The 17756-nt window shown below is 56.4% G+C and overlaps 1 protein-coding gene across 2 annotated transcripts in view; it reads left to right on the top strand.

Moving 5' to 3' along the window:
- KDM4B (lysine demethylase 4B) overlaps window positions 1-17756 on the top strand; it is a 137070-nt gene that overhangs the window by 99706 nt on the left and 19608 nt on the right. Inside the window, exons 10-12 of one of the 2 annotated variants that reach the window (XM_074337631.2) lie at window positions 7281-7477; window positions 15402-15503; window positions 15860-16059. In XM_074337631.2, coding sequence (XP_074193732.1) covers window positions 7281-7477; window positions 15402-15503; window positions 15860-16059 — 499 coding nt within the window. The remainder of the gene's footprint in view (window positions 1-7280; window positions 7478-15401; window positions 15504-15859; window positions 16060-17756) is intronic. The other variant, XM_074337632.2, reaches the window with a different exon arrangement.

The raw sequence follows: 17756 nt of genomic DNA on the forward strand, positions 1-17756 counted from the left end.
CCAGAGCCAGGGTGCCCTGTCCCGTGCTGCCTGCTGACTGACGCCTGCTTGTGGGGTAGCGGCCTGCGAGCCATGGGGAAGTGCTTGGCACTCCTGGCGCCATGGAAATGCCAAGTGGTAGGATCCTCTGGGTTGTGTTGGGCATTCACATTCATTCCTGTGAAGAGGTTAAATTTATTTTGCTTTCGAACTCAGAGAGGGAGAGGTGGAGTTGAGACGGCCAGCCCTCAGTTACCATCCTACAGTGGGGTCCCCAGTGGGAGCTAGGGTTTTGTGCTGGTGGCCGACCCTGTGGGAGGCGTCCTGCCATGTGCCCTACGCATGGGGAGCCTGGTGCCATGGGCCCTCTGAGCCTGCCCTCTACAGCTGGGACAGCTCCAGCCAAGCACTCCTGGGCCCCATGGGCCACCAGCCCTGAGACCGACGACATTCTGATTTCTATTTTTCATGCTTTGGAAAGGAGAAATCTATTTGTCTCTGCTCAGGGCCCTGCTCTGATAACCAGCGGCAAACCTCCACCCTACCCTGTTTTCTCATTTTCCTCAAATTTAGCAGTTGGTCCTGGGAGACCCTAGCACGCGTGTCAGGCTGTTTGACGTGTCAGTCTTCTGACACAGGGTGACAGCCTCCCTGCTCCTGGCTCGGCGCTCACATTAGGCCCAGGGCCCCTCGACTCAGTGGTTGTAACTCATCGTTTATCATTTGGAAGTGACAAGTGTGCGTCTCGTTGAGCCTTTGGCCGGCTCTCTCACGATCCCCAGCCTTTCGTATGGGTTTGAGCCACTGGGGTCACGTAAGCTGGTGCTTATGTGATGGGGCTTCGTGTTAGGGGCGCCCTGTGTAGGGAATGAGCTGAGCCCTGGTGGCAGGGGTTTCTGCCCTGTGAGGCCCCAGCCCCGCCGAACCCTCTCTATACCCCCATCCCCTCCATGTCCCTTCTGTCTCCTCCCTGTCACCTCTTTTCCCTCCCCTCCTCTGTGTGCTTGTCCTATCCCCCCATCTCCTCCCCCTGCAGAACTGGAGCTAGACACATGCATCCCAGGGTTCTGGGGGACCCTGGTGAGTCTGTGAGTCTCAGTTACAGGGTGGGCAAGGAGGCAAGAGAAGGGACCCTCCCCTACGCCTCATCTGGGCTAAGGTGCCGATAACTGAAGTGGCAGGAGGAGAGGGCACGGGAGGGGCTCCGTCCCGGCAACCCAGGGGGAGTGTCAGGTTTTCCTGAGTGGAGGGGGCCCTCCTCTGGCCTGTGGCCACGGCCCCCCAGTTTCTCTGGAAGCTGCTGTGGGGCAGGCCCAGCGCTGTGCAGCCGCATCAATTCAGCCTGATTAGTTCAGAGCCTGTAATAGTTCCGACGTGGGAGATGGGACTCATTTTGAGCTAAAAGTTGGAAACCATTTTGCTCTGGGTTTTTATGGCCTCAATTGCAGAATCTAATCTAAGATCAGTGCCTTTCTTTTTAAACATCTGAAACCTTGGGAAATTGCTTCTACTCCGAGTCGGACTGTTCTGAAGGCTCCAGAAGCCAAGCCTATCGCTTGGACCTCATCTTAGACGTGTCCCTTAGCTGCATACAAATGGTACTGCATGTAGGTGTAGCACCCACCACCACAAAAGATGGAAAAATAAATGCCCACTGCAAAGGCCTTAGCTGGTTTCCCCCTCCTGCTGTGGGCCTTGGCACGGTACCGTTCAGTAAGCTAGGATGACCGAGGGCCTGACCCCTTCTTCCCCAACATGTCGTTTCAGGACCTTGGTTCCTGTGCTCTTCCATTTATGAGTGCCTGAGTCCATTAACACGGAAAACCCTAGGGCAGTCCCAGGGAGAGTGTATGAAACCTGTAGCTTGGATTAGGAGCTGGCTCCTCTGCTAGGAGGAGCACCTGTGATCCCCTGGACAGCATGGGGCAGGTCCCACTGGGCCCCCAGGTCCTGTTTGAGGCACAGTCTGGGCCCGGGGGTGGGTGAAGTGCCGCTGGCCTGTTGGGCTCTGGCGTGTGTTCCCCACTGTGAGTGGCCAGCTCAGGCTGCAGGTGCAAGGGGCAGGTGGCCCAGAGAGGTGGAGCCCTAGGCCGGGCCTCTGGGCATCGGACTCTAGGTGCTTCCTGGTACCTAATGAGAGTTGGATTCTGGAAGCAGATGGCAGGTAGTGTGCAGCCCGCCGTGCGTGGTCAAAAACAGGACTGCAGTAAGTTCCCACGAGGACACCTGTCTCGGTCAACTCAGGCTGCTCTAACCAAGTATAATACCAGAGACTGGCCGGCTTAAACAACAGACATTTTTTTTTTTCACAGTTCGGGAGAGGGAAGCCCAAGAACAGGGTGCCAGCATCGCTGGGTTCTGCTGGGGACCCTCTTCTTGGGTTGCATACGGCTGGCTTATTGCTGTCCTCACATGCTGAGAGATTTGGGCTCTCTTCTTCCTCTTCTAAGGACACTAGTCCTATAGGATCCAGACCCCACCCTTACGACCTCATTTAACTTGAACGCTCACCGAATGCCCGTCTCCAGATACAGTCACATCAGGGTCCAGGGCTTCAACATAGGAATGTGGGGGGCACAACTCAGGCCATAGCATGTGTCTGTCGTCACTCACCCAGTTCACTCAAGTTGGCATGTGGGAGGGAAGTTCACCACCAAGGTCATTAGCCCTCAAGGTACCCTGTAAAAATTATTTTATGATTTAAATCAAGTTTCGGCAAACTTTCTGTAAAGGACCAGATAGTGAATATTTGGAGATTTGCGGGCCATACAGTCTCCACGTGACTGCTCAGCTTTGCTGTAGCAGCACCAGTGCCACCATGGACAGGACCGTGTGTCAATAAAACTTTATTTACAAAAACAGGTGGCAAACTACAATCGAAAGAACCATGGTTGGTGTTCGATGAATATCCTTGGCTTTTTCTAAAGATTTTTGGTCGTAATTGGGGCTTTGCTCTATTCTTGACTGTGCATTTTGTATTTCTTCAGATAACAGATCCATCCTAAGAGTGTTTGTGTTATTTAAATGGTGCCGTTGGACAGATTTATCATTTATCTAATCTGTCCACGATTGAACACGAACTGTGGCATGTGTGTGTGTATGTGTGTGTGTGTGTGTGTGTGTGTTTCTGTCAGTAATGAAGCAGAGAATGACTTTGTCTGGATTTCTCACTTCCTTGGGCAAGATCCCTAGGAAGGGGAGGTGAGGGCCGCACTTGCCTCAAGTGTGAAAGGAGCTGCGTTCTTCATTTTGTCCAGGGCTCGTCAGAACTGCAAGGCTCCAAGTCTCTGTCCAGCTGGCAGCTGGCGTGTGCTGTCTCCAGCAGCTTAGCCTTGCTGGGCGACGTGTGGGGGGATGGTGGCTAAGCCAGTCCTGTCCCTGCTCCTCTGAGGGAGTGTGCAGGGAGCAGAGCTATGGCTTTTCTCCGCTGTCACTTGAAACAGCCTTGGTTCCTCCTGTGTTCAGGGAGCGCCATTGAATGCCTTCCACTGATTAATTAAACTGGCGCAGGCAGCCCCTGGAACAGTGGTGCTGGCGCCGTCAAGGGCTCTTTGAGGTGCACTTTGCGGGCTGTCAGGCCTCTCTCGATGTCAGGCGCCGTCTGAGAGCCAGTTTCTGCTCACGAGTGTTGGGGGATCTGAGAGGGGTACCCACTCAGCCTCAGCCCAAATCGTGCTTCTTCACTATGCTGGCAGCTTGGCATCACTGGTGAACTGGGAGTGGCCACAGGTTCTGTGCCCAGGATTGGGGTGGAGGCCAGTGGAGGGTGGGAGGCTAAGCCCTCTGTAGACAGGCAACCTTTGGACAGGAGGCTGACCTCAAGGCCCAAGACAGGCCTAGGATGGGGACCCACTGATAATGCAGCTTGTCTAGCAACAGACCATCTGTAGGGGCTGGTGGTGGGACCCAGGCCATGCCTCTGCACCCCCGCCTCCCTGCCTCTTGCCTTTACTCCTTCACGTGTCCCCATATGCCCCACTGAGCACTAGTGGAACCAGCCACTGGGCCCTGGCTAATAATGAGCAGGACCCCGTGCTGTTCTGCGGCCTCATTACCTCGTGGCTCTCAGAGTGGGAGGTCCCGCCCCTCACGGTTCTGGTGGCTGAGTGCTTTATGCCTCCGCCAGGGTACAGAGAGCCCTGGAGCGTACTCAGGACTGCAGGGGGTCCCTTAGACCTCCCCCGCCCCCAATTGTGCCCTACTTCTCTATCAGAAACTAATGACACGGTCAAACTCCCTTGGAGGGCATACTCTGTCCCTGTTGCTGTGCTAAGGCGGGGGACCGCCAAGTAGAGGAGCTGGAATGAGAGCAGCAGAAACTGTCAGCTCATCACTCCAGCAGTTCCTTACGAAAACGCCTGTCCCAGAAGTTTTGGGAGCCAGATGGGCGGGAAGGGGAGGACGATCTGGGGCCTCGTCGTTAATGAAAACAAACAGTGCGATTTTCTCTCAGCCTCAGTTCCCTCCCTGGGTGCAGCACCAAGGCTGCCCTGAGGTCTCCGCCACCAGCCTCTGGCCTACAGCCTGCTTGAGACCCCTCCAGGACGGCCTCTGCAGAGGGGAGGTGCTCCGTGCATGCTTCTGGGCCTCCTGACATGAAACAGCAGCGCGTGACAGTTCGCTATGCACTTGGCCTGAAAACATGATGGCCATGTGGGGGAGCTGTTTCAGGGTCTGACATGGTCAGCCCCGGAAAGTTGCCTTAGCAATTTCCTCTCCCAAACTCTCAGGCAGAAACGGCAATAGGTCTGCAGTGCCTGCACCCCTGAGCTCAGCTGCTCAGCCCACGGAGGTGACTGTCACTGTGTCCTAAACCTGGGAGGCTGGCACTCCTTACCCCTAGGACCCACAGGACCTTGCCTCGTTCCCACTGTCTTCTCCCTGGGTGCCCATGTTCCCTAAATCTTCATCCCCCCACACATGACAAAGCCCACCCCCGCCAGAACCCGCACAGACATGAGGGTGGCTGTCCCCAGTGGCTTAGTCCTGGCCTGACGGGGGGCAAGGGCTGAGCTCTAGGCCACCAAGCAGGGCAGGTGGCTCCATGGCACCTGTCCATGTGCCCTCGCCACAGGCTCACACAGGTGCTTTTTTTAATTACTTAAGGAAAAGCAATTGCAGAGCCGCTCAATACAAATCCCTTAAGCTGCTGTTGATGGTGACGCCTGGGAGGCTGAGGCCCAGCCAGGAATCCGAAACTCGGGCACCATCTGTGCTCCCACCACTCCACAGCCAGATTACGCGGCCAGCCTTTCTGGGCTGCGCAGTTTTTCATTAAATGAATTGAGTTTGCTGGGAATCGCTTGGTCATAAATATTCCCTCTCGCTCGCGGTCTTGTCATTGCTGTCCCCGCGTCCAAGCCCCTGCATGCAGGCTGGCAGCGGGGAGGGTGGAGGGTGCCGGGGCTGCAGGAAATTCCTGGGACATTTTTCGCAGCCTCTCCTGCATCCCTACCCACAGCTGCCTCTGAATTTGGGTCATAAATACTTCACTGTTTCCCGAGCAAATTGAGGGAAGTTTGGAAGGTTTGTCAGGGCAAGGTACATAATTGCCGCATTTAATTAAGGCTTTTCCTTTCTGTTTCCTTCATTTCCATTGAGAAAGTGGCAGTGACAGCGCGAAGGTTGTCAAAGGAGGACGAGATGTGCATTTAAAATGGAAATGAGATTTTAGCTACGGGTTTGGAAATGAGCTGCTTCGGAGCCTGTTTGTTTGACAGGGAGGCAGGTAGAGTGGCCACCGGAGTTCCCAGGGGGCAGGTGGAGTCCAAGCTGCAGGGGCTGCAATGCAGGTGGCCCCTAGGCATGTCCCTGAGGGGCAGCTGCCCCAAGGCCTCCCGTCACAGCTCTCAGGACAGGGGTGTCCCCAGGTATGTGTGTCTCCCGAAAGAGTCAAGAGGCAAGGACTGTAGCCACTTTAGAGGGAGGCAAGTGCAGCACCCTAGGGTCAAGTCCACTCCTGAGGACCCCTTGTCTTCTGTACGCCCCGCCACCCACACAGCTTCCACATAGCTTCAGCCATCCCTATGGAGGCTCCTCTTCCAGAAGTCTGCCTCCCTTTCTAGGGGCTACTCTATCCTCTGGAGCCTAGCCCAGAAGCCAGCAAACTACCACCTATGCCAAAGCCAAGCCTCTACCTGTTTTTGTAAATGAAGTTTTGTTGGCACACAGCCATGCCCGTTCGTTTATGTAGCATCTATGATGCTTCCCAGTTACAGGGCAGAGTTGAGAGGTTGTGACAGAGACTGTTTGGCCCTTTATGGAATTTGCCACCCGTACTCTGGACCAGAGGTTCCCCTCCCTCTCGCAGTATGATTCTCTTCCAGCCCAATCTTGACCTTTCCCCGCAGGTAAGTGGGAGACCAGGGCCTCCTGGGTTCTTCCCACTGACAGAGGGCTCCCTGTCGGGTCCTGCGTCCGGGATCCTTGGCTGGCTTCTCGGGCCCACAACTCCTCAAGTGTCCATGTTTCCGGGATACCTGCGATGCCTCCTGTACAGTGCCCAGCCCTGGGGGCCACCCTGATGCTGTGACATGGAGAGAGGGGCTTTGGGAGCATGTGGTTTGTTGAAGGGGGTGGTGCTCAGAGCATAGCAGGGATCCTATTTCAGTCTATCCTCGTCTCACATGTTTGCTCCTTGCTTGAAGCTCCCAGACACAGGGGACCCCCCACCAACACACACACACACACACACACACACACACACACACACACACACACACACACACACACTATCCAGGGCAGTGTCTGTTCCCTGGTACACGGTATTCCAGCTCCTTTCCTCACTAGGCCACTTTCAGTCCAATTCTGGCCCCCCTGGGGCAAGTTGCTGAGCCTCCTAGGTCCTCGGCTTCCTCTCTCAAACCCTGCGAGCCAGGGACTTCGAGCAGGGGTGTGTGACATACCTTCTGGAAATCACCTTAGTTTCCTTTGTAGTTTTTGGAACTGACAACTTTTCCGTCTTTTTACCCCTTGGATTCCCTGCTGTGTCTGACGGGAGGCTTGGTTTGAGCTGACAAGAAGCAGCCGGAACTCAGCCCCGTGAGGCCTCTCGCTCCTGCGCTGGCTCTCAGGCCTGCTGGTCCTCGAGCTCATTTCTCGGCACCATGTGCCAGGTGGCAGTGACCCCAGTGGGGTGGACCAAAGGCTCACATTGGGGGGTACAGCTCAGAAAAGGACTTTTGGTAGCCTTCCACTTGGAGCAGGAAGGTGCCATTTCCTGTCTCGTGAAGAAGTTGTAGCTTCTGTCTCAGTGGGGTGGCTCGCCCGCGGGCTTAGACGGTGTCTCCCGCCTCCCGCAGTGCACGTGCCGGAAAGACATGGTCAAGATCTCCATGGATGTCTTCGTGCGCATCCTGCAGCCGGAGCGCTACGAGCTGTGGAAGCAAGGCAAGGACCTCACCGTGCTGGACCACACCAGGCCCACGGCCCTCAGCAGCCCCGAGCTCAGCTCCTGGAGCACCTCCCGGACCTCGCTCAAAGCCAAGCTCCTCCGCAGGTGAGTCGCCAAGGAGCCTCGCTATGCCCGGCTCCGCTGGTGACCCCGTAAGCGACCCCCACCAGCCGCTCCCCACTGGCTGGTGGCTGCAGGCCGCACCCCTCCTTTCCTCTCTCCTCCTCCTCCTCCACTTCCTCTTCCCATTCTTGCTGCTTCTGAGTCAGTGTGTGTGCGTATTTCTCAGGCCCCAAGTTTCTCGTGTGTGCGGTCAGTGGGCTTCCAGGCAGGTGGTGTCTGTTGTCCTTCTCGCTCGTCTATTCGCGACCCTGGGTACGAGAGCCCTGTGTCTCTGTGTAGGGGCTGTTGGGCCCCTTCTTGACTCTAGCAATGGAACGTCCCGTGCTGGAGTCACGGGGCACCGGGGTAGCCTGGCCCTCGGTCTGTGTGCTGGCCCCTGCCCTTTCTTGTCTGGTTGCGTGTTTGGGCATTTCTGATAACGTAATGCTCACATCTGCTGTCACAGAGCTAACGGCCCCCAAGGACCTCCTTTAGCACCCCCATTCTGTCTCAGGAAGCCCCTCATGACCCCTGCCTTCCAGGACAGCATGGTGGCTGCCCACCCGCGTGCCTGAGTCTTACGGGGGAGGAGACGGTGAAGTGGCTGCACCCTGCTGGCTCCGACGTCAAGGCCATGGGGACATGGGTGGCAGGTCTGGGCAGAGGAGGAAATCGACTTCCTGTCAGGGGTGAGATGCCAGGGAGCGCTGTGCCCCCGTGGTGCCTGGCAGCCCCAGAAGCGTCAGGCCCCATTTTGCTCCTTCTCTGGGAAATGTCCAGGCTTTGAGGGCTCTGAGCTGCTCACACAGAGTTCTAATGGATATGGATACCTTTTTGGTGCCCAAGGGACGTTCAGCAAGTCCTCGCTGGGCCTGGGTGTACGCTGCGGCGGGGAGGGATGGACCAGAGCGCCGCTGTTTGCAGTGTAGCCAACCAGGTGGTCTCTGTCACGATCACTCAACGCCGCGAACACTGTAAGACAGTGCACATTCAGTAAACAGCATAGCATGCCCCAATAAAACTTTATTTGTGGACACTGAAGTGGGAATTTTGTATCATTTTCAGGTGCCACAAAATGTTATTATTCTTTTAACTTTCGAACCATTTAAAAATGGAAACTCCGCTCTTAGTCTGTGGGACGTACCTAAACAGGCAGCGGGTGGATCCGATCCTCGGGCGAGGTTTTCCATCTGCAGCCGCTTAGTCACTTCCAGCTTCTCTTGACCCCACTGGAGATACACAGCTGGCCCCAGGGCCTGGCTCCTGAGGGGGTGGGCGCTCGCCAGTGCCCCGTTGGTGGCACTCCCACACTCTGCAGAAACACCCCTGTAACTCTTTCTGGGAAAAATCATCCTGAGGAGCGGTCACACCTGGTCGAGAACCTTCTCCCCCCACAGGGCTGTTCTGGTTTTCAATGTGTCCATCTGTGAATCACAAATCTGGGGCAGTCTCAGCCTCACCCACATGTTTTCCCCACCCCTCGGCCTCTCTCTATGAGAATGTTCTGTCAGCCCAGAATGCTTTCACATCTGTTCCTGACAGCCCGCCTGAAGGTGAGTCTCTCTTTTCTGATTTCTTTTGTTGTCTGTCCTTTTGATTTCCCGCTCTCCTGTGTGTCCTCAAGAAAAGCGACTTCTCTGTGAGGCCGGGTGGTGGCAGCAGCTTTCCCAGCAGGGCAAGCTTGCTGAACAGAGCGAGAGGAGACGCAGTATTTGCATAATGGCTAATTGGCTGTGGCTTAGGCTAATTGGTCAACAGAGCAGACTGCCAATAAACAGGCGGCACACTCCAGAAATGGACGGGATTAGAGGGCCAGGGACCCAGCTGCTGCCGACTGTCTGTGCGCAGAGGAAGCTGCCCCACAGCCCCCTCCCTGCCCGCTGCCCCCTCACCCCCCGCCCCCAGCCCAGCCGGCCCTCACTGGAGGGTTCCCGGCCGCTTGTCACGCTCTGTTCCTTTCTGGAGCGTTTCTCTCCTGCCTCTCCCTCCCTTGCTTCCGACCTGGGGAGCTGTAATATTCCGACAGTGGGACTGAATAACAAATTAAGTCGTGTTCCCAAGGATATAATTTTCTTTAAAGCCTTCAGTATGTAAAATAAGGTTGATTCCCTTTAAGTCATGGTAGGGGGGGCCTTTCTCTGAAAAGGTTGACTTGGGGGACTTATGTTTGAAAGCCCCCCTGCTCGATCATCAGTGACTCAGAATTGCCTGTGCCTTTCTCTCCTGGTCCCGTGCCCGCTCCACGTGGCTGTCCTGCCCCTGCCCAGCTGTGCCTGGTCTCCGCTGAGGGGGGCTACCCTGAGCCTCAGAGTTTGTTGTGGGGGAACAGTGACCTGTGCTCGATAGATAGGGATAGGGGCAGATCTGGCTCCTAGACCAGAGTGGTGTATTCCTCCTCCCTGTCCCCCTCCCCCACACGTGGACACTGGGGTGGCTGTTTTCTGTGGGAGCTGGTCCTGAGCACAGTGGGGTGTTGAGCAGCATTCCTGCCCCCACCGAATCAATGCCAGGAGCTTCCCCAGTCGTGACAACCACAGATGTCCTTAGACACCACCCAGTGTCCCTAGACAGATGCTGTGACTGTCTGCTGTCCCCCTGCCCCCACCCCTCCCCTCCCTGTGCAGCCTCTCTTCATCCCCTGGGACCTGCAGCTTCTCCCTGGTCCTTGCTCAGACCTGCTCAGCGAGGTCCCACCCTCACCCCATGACCGTCCAGCCTTCCTGACAGCCCCCCACACTGCACCCCACATGGCATCTTGGAGCAGAGGCCAGGTGTGGGTCCTGCTGGGAGAAAATGATCTGCTGGGCTCTTGTTGCCCTCCCGTGGATTTATCTTCTGTGCCTCAATCTTGTCAGAACTACTGACCCCACCCCACGACAGACAGGGCACAAAGCTGGGACCTTCGTGCTCCTTGCTGTGCAGCCCTTCGGCCCTCAGCACCAGGTAGGACCCTGCTTGGCTGGCACAGGCCACCATGGAGTGTGGCACTGTGCCCCGGCCCGTCTCCATCAGCCTCCCCTCCTCTGGTTCCTACCCACAGACTTTCTCCGTGTGCAGACTGCCTTTCCTCTCGCGTCCTCTTTGTTTCTAATGAGAGTTCGAGAAACGAGCTGCCACTGCCACACTCATGCAGGGAGGATGGAGAGGAGACGTGCTTCCTCACCGGGGCCCATGGGTCCCAGCCCACCCCAGCTCCTGAGGGCTCCACTGGTCGTGGCCTCCAGCTGCCCACCTGGGAGGCCATCAGCTGAGCGTGGCCAAGAGCCTTCGGCTCTGCTCACCCACCCAAACCACCTATCCCCCACCGCCCATGGATCACCATGGAAACGAAGGGACAGGAGCAGTGCCTGTGTCCTCTTTGATGCCTCCTGACCCCACTCAGGGTCCCAAGTCAGACTGGGCACCACTGAACCTCTGACCTCACTCCTGCCAGGGCCGCCCTGGCCCTGCCAAGGTCCTGAGCCTTTCCCCACAGACTCAGCTCCCAGCCGCTCACAGGTAGACCCTGTGACTTGTGGGGCCTGCCCGGCCAAGGAGCTTGTTGCCCTGGTGACTTACTGAATGTTTCCTAAACGGTTCTTCCCCAGAGCACACTATGCAATTTCTCCACAGCAAAGGTCTCTAAACACCACACACCTAATTATCTGTGGGGGTGTGAAGCACTGAGAGGAAAGGGGCTCGTGTCCTGGGGCTCCACAGGGGGGACAGGTGCGGGGTGCATCGCTCACAGCTCCTGCTCCTGGACCCAGGGGCTGTGCCGGCACCTGCCGCTTTGGCTGCCCCGAATTCCTCCTGTAGAGTCAGAAGTCCTGGGCAACAGTTGGTTCTGTGAGAGCTGCCAGCCCTACCTTAGGGTGTAGAGGCGCTGTGTGCTCTGGGCCCCTCGGTGACCAGACCCAGAGCCACTCTGAGCCCACTGCATGGGGCAGTGGCTCAAGGAGCCCCCCACTCTGCCTCTCCTGCCATCTGGGGTCCAGGGACGCCTGCTTCTATCTGGAAATATTGTTCTATGTATTTGGATTTGGTCCTAGTAATTGGTTTGTATAAACTTAACCAAGTGACGTCTAGTTGAACCTGATAAGTAAAGTGTGTGTTTATCGCTATCCTGACCTGTGCCCTGAAATGCCACTAAATGACCATAAAGGAGTGACAAAGAACGGGAGAGGGGGCCGTGACAGCTGAATAGCAGCAGCAAGCTTTGAAAAGAAGGAAAGAAGGGCAGGCAATACCTGACTTGGAAGCACAGAGAAAACTCAAGTCCATGGGCCTGTAGACGGGGCGGCTGGTTCGTGCTGAGGAACTCTGGAAAGGCCTGGGTTTCTGAGACACATACCTCCTGGGGGTGGGGACCGACGTGGGCTGGAGGCAGGCGTGAGGAATTGCTGGGCTCATGGCCCCCTGCCCCCACCTCATCTCCCTGCTGCCTGGTGAGGTTGACCTGGGTGGTTCTGGGCAGGAGAGAGGGGCCTTCCTGGGGTTGGGATGGTGGGAGCCTGGCTGCGAGCCCCATGTACCCCCAGCCCCGAGGCCAGAGACTGTGAGAGTGCTCTCCAGGTCACAGAGTGATCCAGCAGAGCAAATCTACAGATCCCAATATCGGGGTTCACCCCCTTCAACAAGCCCTGCTCGCACATGAACCGCCACCAGCAACCTTCTTAGTCCCTTGCACAACTCAGCCAGCGGTCTCTAAACCTCTGAGGAAACTCCCAGAGCGAAAGGCAGAGAAGCTTCTCAAACTAAAAGGAAAAGAGGAACTCCACAGAGAGAGAGGATGCAGTGAGCGGAAGAAAACTTCCACATTCCTCTCAGAGGGAGGATGGCCTGTGCATTTATGATAGAAGAATGTGTTGATGTAAAAAAGAAACATTTAGGAAAGAGATGGCTCTTGGACACTTAAAATGAGAGCAGAGAAAACGTAAGAGATGAGTTGGGAGACAGCTTGGGGGACCCAATAAAGTGCCACATAGAAAGACCGAGCTGGAAAGCAGGTCAGAGGCTCCACTGAGGAACTCCATCCTCTACCAGTTTTCAGGCAAAGAGGAAAACTGTTTCCTGGGACCCAAAGACTTGCATTTTCAAATTAAAAAGTCTGGCACAGGATGAAAATTACACCGTGGCCACTCTGCAATTCCACAACTCTTGGCTTAAACACAAGATCTCCAGAGCTTCTGGAATGAATAAGTTTGTCAACATGAAGAAGAAGACACCTGCCGGGCCCCGGACTTAGTGATCATAATGCTACAGGCTAACAAAGGGACAAGGCCTTCAAGTCAGGAGGTAAATCATTGTCAGCCTAGAAATATGGTATGTGCCCAGCCAAATTACCAACCAAATGTGCGAGAGAAATGAAGATCTTTTTAGACATGCAAAGTCCCAGATTTCCATCCTTTCTGAGGAAGCTACTGGAGGGTGTGCTCCAGCTAAACAAGGCATCAGCCAGGAAAGAGGTGGGATCAAGGCAACCTAATCCAACCCAGGAGGGTCTAAGCCAGTCTTAAGATAAGGATGTCATGGAGGAGTACGTGACCACTCCCTGCGAGGGAGACCACTCCAAGAGCTTGGAGGTGACCAAGAAAGCCAAGTGTCTGTGAGAGGGGGCCGGTTACTAACTCCAGGAAGAGGGAGCAAAGAATGCGGTGCAAGCAGCTCAGTTGCTCATGGGTGAACAATATTTACAGAGTCAGAACAAGGTAAATATAGAATTCCACAACCGAAGATGGTGGCAGATGCAGGAAGAGAAGCTGGTGGGTGTGGAAGCAGGAAGCATGGCTACACCCTACCTACGTGTCTGCAGCTCCGTAACTCAACGAGGAAGCCAGAACCAAAAAAAGAAAAACAAAAGGAAGCAGCGTGAGGAGACGTGGAAGTAACTACAAGCAGGAACAGCTAAGGGAGGATGGTTGGTGGGTTGGTGTCATGTCTGGGGAGTGACCAGACTACGGTTTAGGATGTGCCTGATGGACGCCTCTCCCCCAAATTCGGAGGCAAATTGGCCACAGATCCTTCCCATGTTACTCTCCCAACTTACGTTCTCACAAAAGGGGTGTTTCTTTACATGCCGACGTTGACCTTGCCTTCTCCCTGTAGTAGAGTGTGGTCCTCTGCCTCCATCTGTCTAGTTCTGCCCATTCTGGGAGTCTCTGCATTGGGGAGGCCCAGTGGTGCTGGGGGGCCCCAGAGATCTGAGCCCAGTGGAGCATTGGCAGCTGAGGAAAGCCTGGGCTCTGAGGCCCCCCGTGGGGACATCCTTGGACAGCCCTGGGAGCAGGCAGGGCAGGGTCAGAAGTGGACTCCAGGGCTGGTTCCGGGCTCTGGTGGGAAGAGGGCAAGAGAGGGGCCGAGGGGCCGGGCAGCTGCAGGAAACCGAGGCCAGGTGAGTTGGCAGTAGGGGAACGAACACCCCTCTACTGGGTGCTCCTGGGGGCCAATGTGAAGGTTCGTTTTAGGTGCCTGGCCCTGGAGCCCCGCAGCGTTCCCAGACTTGGAGAGAAGCCCCTCCTCGGACGACAGCTAGTGATGAAAGCTGGCTGCACCTACTGCTAGATCCCGGGGCTCTCCGCCTGTCTGCCTGGGAGGGGCCGCAGCTGGCATTTCCCAAACTCACCCTGTGTGGATTCGCTGGTGGCTCTGTTGTGGGGGAGTGTCCCCGGGGCGGCCTGAGTCTCTAGCTCCTGTTTCCCCCCACCCCCACCCCGCCTGTCCTCCTGCCCCCGCCCCACCCCCCTCCCAGTGACCCGTGCACGCCATGCTGTGTGTGATGCCATGCCTCTGCCCATGATGCTCCCCCTGGAATGCTCCCTGCTTTTCGCCTCTAGTCATGGGGTGATTCATGCTGCAAATGTCAAGTGGGGCTTGTCATGTGCCTGCCGGGAGTTGCCTGGGCTCAGGGGACATGGAGCAGCAGAGGCCAGGGCCCTTGAGTTAGGTAGCTGAGCCATGAGAACACCAGCAGTGATTAGTGTTAGGGGATGGTTAGAAGGGGCTCCCCAGAAGCCATTGTGGAGAGCAGGGGCTGGCTGGGGGGGGCGGCGAGAAAGCTGTCAGGTCTGGCTGCTGCAGGCACCCCTGGGTGGGGGTTCGGGGTCCTGGTGTTGGGAGCCTTCAGGGCCTCCCTGGGCCCCCAACCAGTCCCAGTCAGATAGCCCTGCTTCTCCTTGGTGACCACTGGTCCTTGGAAGTGTGGTTGCCACAAGGACCCCGATAGGGCCCCCATGTCTGAGTCTGAGCCCATTGGCGCCATATGGAGAACTCACGGGTGGCAGGAAGCTGTAGCTAGCACCTCTCAGAAATGCTGCTGACTGGGAGAGATGAAAAGCTAGTGGGGGCTGGTCACGAAGCCTGGAGCCTGTGGCCACAGGGGGCACCCCCATTCCCTGGAAAGCATTATTGCCTTGCACAGGGCTGGGTCTCCTCACATGCCCACCTCTGCCTGAGCTCCTGGGGCACCACACACCTCCTGTTAGTCTATCAGCCGCTCTGTCCCCTCCTGGAAGGCTCCTGGACCCCGTTTCCCAGAACCCCGCAGGTGCCCCAGTCGCTGACCTGCAGACTCACTCCATTGCTTTCTTTTCTTCCTTTTTAACCCCAGTTCTCCCTTGTCTTCACTAAGAAGCCATCACTGAGTCTCCTCTTGAATTCTCACTGGGGTCCAAGGTTCACCCCTGTGTCCCTAGGACTGTTGCACCCTGAGCCGAGGTTGGGTGTGAGGCCATGCCTTCCCTGCAGCCTGGGCCCTGCCCCAGAGGCGGGCATTGGGGATGGGGTGAGGAGGGGCCGCCCTGGGCCTGGAGCTCCTGAGTGTGGAGAGAAACTCAGGGAGCACAGGGAGCTGGATGGAAGCATGTGCCGCAGACAAGCCCCTTAGATGAGGCATTCTGGGGAGTTAACACACGTCCTAGAGAAAAACTCCCTGACATTTACATTCTAGACAAATTAGTCTGAAAGAAAGCAGACACTGGAAAAAGACTGAGGAGGAGAGGAAACCAAATCTAGAGAGGAAGAAAGAGCAGAGCAAAAAGCCGGGGCTGTCGTAAGTGTACCTTTTGTTTCGTTTGTCGTCTAGGCATTTTTCACAAGCTGCTGTTTCCATCGCGGTCACACTCCCCGCCCCTCCCGCCCCCACCACACGGGGGCTCCTGGAGCCCAGGGTCCTGTCCCATCATCCCATCTCCAGCTGTCATCAGCACGAGCTTGACAAAACACCATCATCCCCACTGCCCTCCCCCCCAGGCCTCTCTCCCTCTACTACTCTTGCCCCCAGGAGCCACCCCACTGGGCCCCCTGTCTCCCGGCTCTCGTTGGGGAACTCCATTCTGCCAGGCAGAGTACGCTAACTGGGGGCTTCTCATGTCAGTTTTACCTCCTGTCTGACGACTCTCTCTCTAGGTCTCACCGGAAACGCAGTCAGCCCAAGAAGCCCAAGGCAGAAGACCCCAAGTCACCAGGGGAGGGGGTGGCAGGGGCAGCCCTCCTGGAGGAGGCTGGTGGCAGTGTGAAGGAGGAGACCCCGCAGGAAGCCGACCCCGAGGATGAGGAGGAGGACCCCCAGCTGCCACCACAAGGCCGCGAGGCAGAGAGCGCAGAAGGTCAGTCCTGACCGGGCGGGCAGGCCTGTTGCCCACGCGGCTCCTTCCTGACCCCGCGCCGGCGTTCGCTGTGGCCACATTGTCCCTGCTCTTAGAATCGAATTCATGTGCTTTCCTGGCTGGGTGAGGCCTTCCCTAAAAACATGTGTTCTGGAGGGTGCTGTGAAAAGTTGGTCTTCTCCCAGGAACTAAAGAGAGGTGATCTCAGTCTGTTGGGGTTTCTCTTACACCACCACTGGCTGGGTGGCTTAAGAATAACAGACATTTGTTTCTCACAGTTCTGGAGGCTGGGAGTCCAAAGTTAGGCTGCCGGTGTGGCCAGGTTCTGGGGAGGGTCCTCTTCCGGGTCACAGATGGCGGCCTTCTTGCTGTGACCACACGTGGATGAGCCAGATAGCTCTGCAGCCTCTGCTGGAGGGGCACTGATCCAACTCACGAGGGCCCTACCCTCATGGCCCGACCACCTCCCACAGGCCCCATCTCCTAAGACGATCGCATTAAGGGTTAAGTTTCATGTGCGTTTTGGGGGGACATAGACATTCGGTCCATAGCAGAGGTGGTATCTGCCTCATTGTGAAACAGGATGGCCTGCTATTTGTGGCCAGACATTGGAGCTAGTGGGGGGGACAGCCCCTGCCTAGCTGGCAGACCCCGTTGGACATGAGGGTGGAACCAGGGTTGTGGTGGGGGTGTCTAAGAAATGTGCCTTTCATGCATCATGGACCCTTTCACCCTGGAATATTAATCTGTGAGCATTTTAAAGGTTCCCACTCCCGTGTTTGACAGTGTTTCCTTTTCATTTTTATGGCTGATTTTGTTTTCCTAATTTTATAGCTTCAGCTCCTAGTAGCTACTCCCCAGGGTAGAGGAGGAGCCCTCTCTTCTCTGACTCTTTCTAGGCGTCAGTAAAGGGGACCTGGAGGGCAGCTCACCTCCGCAGTGGTGCCTCAGGCCCTGGTCACAGGCTGTAAGTCGCGAGAGGGTTCTGCTCGGGTCCTCGGTTTCCCTCTTTGTGGCTCTGTCTTGGAATGTGTGCGCCCAGCATGGTCCTGCTTGTCTCAGAGGGATCCGTGGGGCACAGTCCAAAGCAGGCACATGCCCCCCGACATACCTACAGGCTGGTGCTGAGGGCTGCAGTTAGAGAGTGACTGTGTCCCCTAGCTGGAAGGGTGAGTGGCCCTGAGGGGGACCCCCAGGCGCTCACCAGAGGACGAGCGGAGAGTTTCTGGGTGAATTGTATGCTGGTGCCTGCCCACATGGCCCAGTAGGGCGTCACAGAGCTGCTCAGCCCACACAGGTCTGGACAGCCCAGAAAGCAAGAGAGGAAAAGTGCCCAGTGGGAGAGGAGGCACGCGCCATCACTGTCTGGGTGTGGGCGCGATCCCCTGCATAGAAAGCGGTCCGGGGACTGAGCCATCAAGCACACGGGGTACGTGAGCCCCATACGCAGAAGCCCGGTCTCGTTCCCATGGACCAGCCATGGACAGACAGCGTCATCTGCAAGGCGCCACTTACAATAAAAGCAGCCAGAGTGTAATGTATCTTGGAACAAGGCTCATAGAAAATAAGAGGCCTTTGTGGAGAAAACTAGTGACGATGAAAAGCCAAGAATTGCTAAGTAAATGGAGCCATGTGTGTTGGGAAAACTCCCCCTGGTGAATGTACCAATTATCTAGGGGTTTTCGCAGCTCCTTTCA

This window comes from Rhinolophus sinicus, chromosome 15, assembly GCF_057876585.1.
Source record: "Rhinolophus sinicus isolate RSI-liver-muscle chromosome 15, RSI-T2T, whole genome shotgun sequence".
Classification (NCBI taxonomy): domain Eukaryota; kingdom Metazoa; phylum Chordata; class Mammalia; order Chiroptera; family Rhinolophidae; genus Rhinolophus; species Rhinolophus sinicus.